The sequence below is a fragment of the Lathyrus oleraceus genome, chromosome 1 (genome assembly GCF_024323335.1).
Source record: "Lathyrus oleraceus cultivar Zhongwan6 chromosome 1, CAAS_Psat_ZW6_1.0, whole genome shotgun sequence".
Taxonomy (NCBI): Eukaryota; Viridiplantae; Streptophyta; class Magnoliopsida; order Fabales; family Fabaceae; genus Lathyrus; species Lathyrus oleraceus.
In genome coordinates this window covers 210,483,008-210,491,358 of record NC_066579.1, presented here as the reverse complement: position 1 = coordinate 210,491,358, position 8,351 = coordinate 210,483,008, and the positions used below count along the sequence as shown (strand labels likewise).

Below are 8,351 nucleotides of genomic sequence, written 5' to 3'. Positions count from 1 at the left end.
TAGTTTTGAGAAGACACGGTTTTTTTTCACAAAGTGAAGTTACATGGGATAGACAATTTAAAAAGAAAAATATATTGAATGGACTAGTCATTTCACCTATAGAGGATAAAACATGAGAATTAATCATAAAACTTTGATATACAATTTTGAGAGTATTCATTCTTTTCCATGTGTAAATTAGTAATTAACTCTTTATATTCGAGAATTCAAGAGATCAACTATGTTAAAATTTAACTGACTAGTCATACATAAAATATGACAATTAGTTAGACATAAAACTTTGATAAACATTTTTGTAGCTTAGAGTGTTTAGAAATAAAAAGAAAGTTGATAATTTTTATCACACCAACTATCATTGATGATTTCATCTAAGGCCTCAAACTTTATAAACATGCTCAAACAGTGGCACACATTTATCAAAATTTCTGGACATTTCCCTCCTCAAAATCCCTTACCAAATCGAGGTCTTAAGTTGTGATGAAACATGACATGACAATATTTAAATTTAAATACTGATATTCTTACTCATTAGGGATTGTATTTCCATTCCTTTCCAGCAAACGACACCTCAAATTACCTTTTGTTTTGCACTTTTCTGTTACAGAAAAATGACACTTTGTTTGAAATGGATCAAGTCAATACCATCTTCAAAATTCAATTTGGCTGCCCTTTGCTTCCAAATAGAGTTCAATACTGGGCACACAGCTATAAATCATAGAAATTGGAAAGGCTTGCGCAAGCAAAGCTGCTCAGCCATCCCTTCTTCAATTTTTGATTTTATGGGTGAAACTTTGATTTCATACAACTTGGGCCACAGTTTTCCAGTCACTGCAATCAAGAACATAAGTCACATAAACTTCATGGGGAAAAAACCTGCATTTATTCTCCAATTTCAAATATTTGTAGAACAAATTGTGAAAAATAAAAAAGAAATATGTCTTCACCATAGAATTTTTTAAAAACAAAATGAAAACAAGAAGCAATTATGCAAATGAAAAATGAAATAAATAGAAAATGTTATTTTACAAACCAAACAGGCTTTGGATTCAGAAGATATTTTATGAAACTTTTTACTTGCAAACTACTGTATGTTTTCACTTTTTCAGTGTTCTCAAAGTTGTGTAAAAATTATTTGAAAAACAACTTTTGGCTGTATTTATTGCTTCCTATACACAGCTTTGAAAACAGAAAATAAAACATTTTAACAAATAAAACAGTAAGTGAAACATGACCTTAACATTCAGTCATTGATGCTTACCACAAAACTGCTTAAAGAAAAAGAATACAACATTTTACCAACTGCTAGATCATGCGTCGAACCTTGTATTCTTATGCATACCAGTTTAAAATTGTCAAGCAAAACACGAGAAGTCTAATCTAACTAGATTCTTTAGTCAGGTCACTTCAATTTGACCCTTGTTTTTATCAAATGTCAATGCCATGTTTAATAATTATGATTACAAAAAAAGAATCAAGTCTCAAATGGATGGAATGGAAATGATATGCTTAAATAAATATGGTCAAATAAAAAGTGTATAATAATTATAAAAAAAACTGGAGCCTACCAAAAATCCGTTCCTGCTCAGCATCCCATGCTATCCCATTCAAAACATCAATAGCCTAAAATATAAGAAAGCACATAAGCAGAAAATCTTTAGCAACAGCTACCTCTAATAACAATTTAAATACACACTGAATAATATGACAAAAAAATTATTATCTGTAGATGAAACAAAAGGCTCGGGTTCCTTACATTATTCCCAGCTTCGATTAATTCTTTCCTGCATATGATAGATTAAACAAAACTTTAGCAACAAATATACAAAGATACTTATTAGGTGCTAGAGTAAATCCCCACTCAATTCCTCAAAAGATTACCAATATGGCTATCCACCGAATGATAAATTTTTTGGCATCAAAAAGTGTTTACTAGGACCAACTTAATGCCTTACAGTGATTGAAAAGCATTGAGGACCAATTTGATGTTGCTAATCGGCTGAAGAACCAAATTAGGGATTCACTTTGTTGTGTCAAATCTTTTATAAGAAAAGGAAACATGAGCCACACCTTAAATTTGGGAGGAGAATCCACCCAACAACAACACCATCTTTAGGAGAGATTTTTGCAATACAGTCAGTCTACACAATGAAAAATCAGTCTCAAATAATACCCAGTTTAACAGAGCGCTTAGGCCACATGCCTCATGCATACATGTCAAACATTTGTCCCTGTTTTTCATAATTTTAGGGAAGGAAATATATTTTCTCTAACTACAACAATCATAGTTGATCATGAAAACCCGTACCATAAATACATTTGCCCAAACTTCACCATTTATATATTCCAGTTCATTGAGATTGTGTACTTGATGACCCTTATAGAAGACAACTTGTTTGGATATAGCTACAATGGAGAGGAAAGTGTAAGTTCCAGAAAATGCAAGGCAAGAAAAGGTCTGAGAATAGGGTTTCGCTAATAAAATGGTAAAAGGAAACAAATAAAATTTGATTTGAGAGACTGACCTTTAAATGTTTGAGGGTCAATTTGGTATAATGTTGAACTTCCATCACTTCCAAACAAGACTTTTCCATCAGTTGCAAGACCCCAGCCATCTTTCATATCATGATTAAATGTCCCAAGCTACAGAAATTGTAAAAGTAAGTCGTTAAGACCTAGCTTGCAATATTAAAAGGAGTTTTTAAGCATTCTCCTTAGTACTAAAGAGAATCTCGGGAAAAATAAACAAACAGCTTGTGTTTAAATACAGACCCATCCAGCTTGTATAAATTTTCAATTTGTTTTAATGAATTCAATATTACAAGATATATATTTTCGGCCATGGAAATTTGTTAATCAGACATAGTAGCTAGTTGAAGTCCGTTATACTACTAGTCAATCAACTTTCAATATCTAGCTTGATGTTAAAAACTTTCAAATTGAAGCTGCAAAAGAAGCAAATTAGTTAAAGATACTAAAAAAATAAAAAAATTAACAGCATGATACAATCATGCAGAATAGTAAAGACATACTGCATATCAACAATAATCACAATGCTGTTACTTTTCTTAGTAGAGTCCCACTGAATCAAAACATTAGGAGTCTCTCAAACCAGAGACAAAATATTACATGAGTAGGTAGGTAAAGCAACAAACTTTGCTTAAATTTTTGAGGTCATATATGAAACCATTTGTCTGCATCCATGTTACTTGTATCAGCCTACAAAAGTGCACCAGATTATATATTAGAGTAAACTAAAAGATCAACCATAATAGTTAAAAATAACTTGATTATTAATCACTAATAACACAATGTCAATTGTCTAAGCCAAAAGCACATTATATCGTGATCAAAGTGAAGTAAACAACCCTGAAAGCACCCAGAAGCAATTAAATCAGAATATTACAACAAATATCAGGGTCATTCTTCCGTTTTAATTAGCAATCAAAATTGGTAAATTTTACCATTTTAGTAGCAGTACTGAAAGTAAATTTTACCATTTTACTTTTATAGCTAATAGAAACTAAAATACAAAATGAAAACAATGTTAACATAGAAAAATATACTTGAAATTGCTTGAGCACTCTTGTTTAAGATGGTATCATACCATACCAAGATCCGTAAGGCCATCCATTATTGGACCCCGTCGAATCTAATGTAATATGCTCTAAAAGAGGGTCTAAAATTGGTAGGCAGCTCTCACTTTACAAACCTGTTTTCTCGAGTTGAATTAGGCTCTCAGTTGTCATTTAACTTCAACATCAATTATTTTATGGCTCTAAAAATTTAAGTTTCAAGTGGTTTAAGAAATTTGACAGTATTGTTATGTTTTATTGATGTATTAGAAGCTATTAATTAGAATAAGAAAAAACTAAATGTCTAAAGAAAAGATTAAAGACAGTCCTGTCTTTTGGAAAAAACAATATTAAAATATCAAATTCCCTTTCCTTTCAATCTCCCTACAGTTAAACATTTGTCAGAGTTTGCTATAATCTACACTAAAAAACAAAATGCAACATAATTTTCCTTGCACACCTATTACTGAGGAGAGTTAAACCTTCCCCAAATAATGAATCATCTAGCTTCTGAAGTTTCTCAACCTGCACATAGCACCAAGAATAAATAAATGAAACTTGCAATGAGTTTCAGTATTCAAATTAAATTACTATGCATTATCAAACATAACAAGTGCACCACTTATAAGAAATTCCCAAATGAACATTTTTCGAACATATATAGTTTTACCAGTTCTTTTACGTGGAGTATATACCATAGTGTTAAAGAGTGGAATTCTCGGATGAAAAGTAGTTAGGATTAGTTAGGGTTGATAATTAGCTAGAGAGGACATCAACTTGATAAACAAGGGGGGATAAGGGTAGAAAGATTGATTTAGAGAATTTAGAAAATCAAATGAAATGGAGACATTTTGTTGAAGGAGAAACATTTTCCAAAGAAGTCTTTCTTCAGGCCTCAATCATTTAAAAATAGTTCTTTTCTTTAGTCCTTATTAATTTTCTATTTCTCTTCCTTAGGTTCTTAGCACACATTCACAAATGTTGTGGGTGCAACAACAGCAGATTCTGAGAGCATGAACAGCAGATTCTGAGAGCATGAACAGCAATGAAAAGTAGGAAAATGTAACTTAGAAATTTTTGTTGCCTTCTAAAGCCCTGTTAAAATACATTTGTTAAAAGAAAACTAAAACCAGAAAACATGTATTAGGCAATGTGAATCATTTCAACTAAAGAGACATTGTGTCCAAAAAATATGAGTGAAAGGGAGGGAAAACATAGGGTTAAGGCCTGGTAATTTAATCAATAAAAAAATACTGTTTAAACATCACAGTACCCTGTTTAATGATTGATCTTGCTACCTAGTTTAAAATTAGTTACACTGTACAGATTTATATATTCATTATATAGTTAACTCTTGTCAGTACAACTATGTCTATATAAGCTTGTAAAATTGTAATGAAAACTGATAAGCTTGTATAACAAAAGAACCCCCGGATTAAATTAACCAGAGTTTGATTGCTATCCATCAGTTGTTCTTCATATAAATATAATAAATGAAAAAGCATAAAGAACAGAGTACTCAAACAAGAACATGGAAGAGTACAAGAACTAGGAGTCAGTACCTTCCCAGTACGAAGAGCTACTTTGCGGACAGAGGACTGAAACAACAAATAGTTGAAATGTTAACAAATATTACACATAAAAACAACATTAATTGTATGTATGAGAAAACAAAAAATTAGAATGTAATTAGAAAATAAACCTAATCTTGATTGACAATATTTTAGAATAGATAAAAGCTTAAAGTTGTCAGACTTGCGAGTCCACGTAGACACGTGAAGAGTCAGTCGATTCGACTTGCAGACTCGTAAGAGTATATGGAAAATAAAAAGTGACTTTAAAGTAACCTTAAAATGACACATAATAGAACACCAATTAACATAAAAAACTCAATTTCAAACTGTAACAAAACAAAGGGATACTTTGAGACACACAAAGGGAAAACGGTATAACAAAACAAAGGAACATATTGCTTCCAAAAACAGAGAAACAAAAAAACAAAAACAATGTTATATTTGGAGAATGGAGATGTCACATGCACTAAGCACTCACTCTAGATAAATAAATAAAACAAGAACGACACAAAAACAGAGCACTCAAAAAAACAACACAAAAACAGTAACAAAGCAACAAAATGGAGAGTCTATCCGCATTTAATCGAGTCTACCACGAAAACGAGTCTGAGTACATGTCAACTCGTTTTGACCTCCTAAACTCGACTCAACGAGTTGATTCGTGAGTCTGACAACCATTGGTCTTATTTAATGGATAACACCAATCGTGGTCATATTCAAACTTATGTAACTGATGTCAGCTAATTTCAAATGCAAGAATACACAAAATTTCCCATCCCACTCCAACCATAGAAATGAAAAAAGTAAGAAAAAGGCAACACTGAAAAAGGAAAGAAACATTACCTTCTTATAAAGACCAGTTGACTCAAATAAGGTATCATTTCCAGCATAAAGAAGTCCCTGAAATCAAACATGCAAAGAGAAGTAAGAAATGAAGGCACGAACTTCCCAATTAAGCCGGCACCCCTGCACTCACACCCAAACTATAGGCAAATTTGGGGCTTATTTAAATAATCTAATATATGAAAATACAATACCAAAAAAATGAAGGCATGAACTTCCCAATGAAGTCGCCACCCCTGCACTCACACCCAAACTATAGGCAAATTTGGGGCTTATTCAAATAATCTAATATATGAAAATACAATACCAGACCCCATCAAGAAGCCGAAAAATACTAAGGACTAAGGTCATAGCTTGATATATGCCCCTCACATGTTGACTAACTGCTCGCTCAGGCTCCCTACATTAATATGCTCGCTGCATCAGGGAAACACATTTAGTCTGATCAAAAGTTACTTCAATCACTGATCTCAGCCATTGATTGAAAATGGATGATTGCAACTGTAAACTCCTTATTTTCTGACATTACAGCGTGAGTCATATGATTTATGTTGTCACTAGTGCACTATAGCAGCGGAATAGCATAGTGGTGGTAGCGTTCGGCACAACGCTTTTGGCCTGCAAACCTCTGTTAGCAATAGCAGTTGTTGCGGCTGCTAATTGCTGTCCGAAAACACCATTGTGCTTGCTATTAGGGTTTTGGAAAGTAAATTCCTAAAAGTCTTCTTTGTTTAAACGTTATCTTTTTATAAGGGTATACATTTTAATCCAAATCTTTATAAGGGTAATAATCCATTCTTCATTTTGTTATGTTCTTGCTCACAAACAACTGTTATGTTCTTCTTCCTACTTTTAGTTATGTTCTGTTATGTTATTCTTTTCTGTTGAAGTTTTACTATTCTATATTTTAGACTCTTGCACTATTACGTATGAGGATGGTCCTTTTAATTTTGTACATTTTTCTATTTTTGAGTATTTATGTTGTTACTTTGTCACTGTTTTTTTGTCTTTGCAATAGCAGCTACCCGCTATCCGTTATAGCATTTTAGGGGTAGGTGGGGGGCTACACTACATGAGATTATCAACATATGATCTCTATCTAATGTCTTAAATCCGTTGAATCCAGGCCCCTATATCAGTAAATTGAATCCTTTGGATTAAAATTGGACAGCTTAGTGCTCACATTCTCACTTTAATAATCTAATTCAACGAAAAACTTGTGAGCCGACTAAACCTCACTCAAAGATTATTTTGTGCTTACTACAACAATGAATACAAATACATGATTTAATGAATGCAGTACTCCCCGCATAGAACTTGTATAGAACCATAGCCCAGTAGCATTCCAGGTCTTGAACTATTCGTCATCAATAATAGAAACAAACTTAGCATTGCATCCAAATTGTTAAGCAACTCTTATGTACCTCTCTCCAAAAATTAAATAAATAAAACTAGTCTATGTTTGGTTCCACCCCACATCTTGTTTGTGTTGGTTAGGTTTGAACACAAATTAATTATGTTTCCCGAATATTGTTTCTAGATCCAACCTCAATTCTACCCAAAAGCTTAGATTTCTAGCTTTTGCAGTGAAAAAATTATTAAAATCAATTCTTAAATTTATTAAAAGTGACATATGCATATACACTGACACAAGCAATTGTGATCCATAAAATCAAACATGAGCAGATAAAATCGTTTTTACGTCCAAATGTAAATCAATCTACAGTTAAACACTTTTTGACAAAAAGCAATTTTACAAAATCAATTCCCATAACACACAGTAAACAATTAATCAATCACAATCCAAATCAAACAGTAACCGAAGAAACTGATCTTCAACTCCATTGAAAATAACAACTAGAACCATTAAAAAAGTCAAATAATGAACAACAACAAAAGTAAAAGAATAAAAACGAACAAAAATAGGAAATAAAAAAATTGACCTGAGTGAAGGCTTGAGGATCGTGAGGGAACTCATTGACGACAGAGATCGTCTCATATGAAACCACTTGTTGGAACGCACGCCAAGTGTTCGACGAAACGAGCAAGAGACAGACGACTGAAATGACGAGTAAAACGGCAAGAATAGCGGAAACGGTGGCAAGAGTGCGAGGCTTACGCCTTCGTGAAGGAGTTGGAAGAGTTGCCATGGAAGGGTTTTTCTTCTGTCGTGGTTCACGATGCTTATTCTTTATAGATCTGGTGGCTGCCATTGTTCTTCATGTGAGAGAAGTGAATAAAACGAGGGAAATCGGAGGCGCAGAATTGCACGTTGAAGCTGCAATTTGTCTTTTTTGCAGGCACTTTTGAATCAGTTAAATCTTCCGGTTCCGTGTTAAATTTCGCTTTTTTTCTACAATTT

At 32.9% G+C, this 8,351-nt stretch overlaps 1 protein-coding gene across 1 annotated transcript; it reads right to left on the bottom strand.

Annotated features, from left to right (window-relative positions):
• Positions 1-331: 331 nt before the first annotated feature.
• LOC127128178 (glutaminyl-peptide cyclotransferase) lies at positions 332-8,351 on the bottom strand. Its single transcript, XM_051057420.1, has 11 exons — positions 7,933-8,351; positions 5,990-6,046; positions 5,135-5,170; positions 4,033-4,097; positions 3,153-3,216; positions 2,523-2,640; positions 2,306-2,403; positions 2,068-2,138; positions 1,754-1,781; positions 1,566-1,620; positions 332-828 (listed from the first exon to the last, which is right to left on the bottom strand). Exons 1-11 carry the CDS (start codon positions 8,200-8,202, stop codon positions 713-715), a joined length of 978 nt encoding a protein of 325 aa, XP_050913377.1. The 5' UTR covers positions 8,203-8,351; the 3' UTR covers positions 332-712.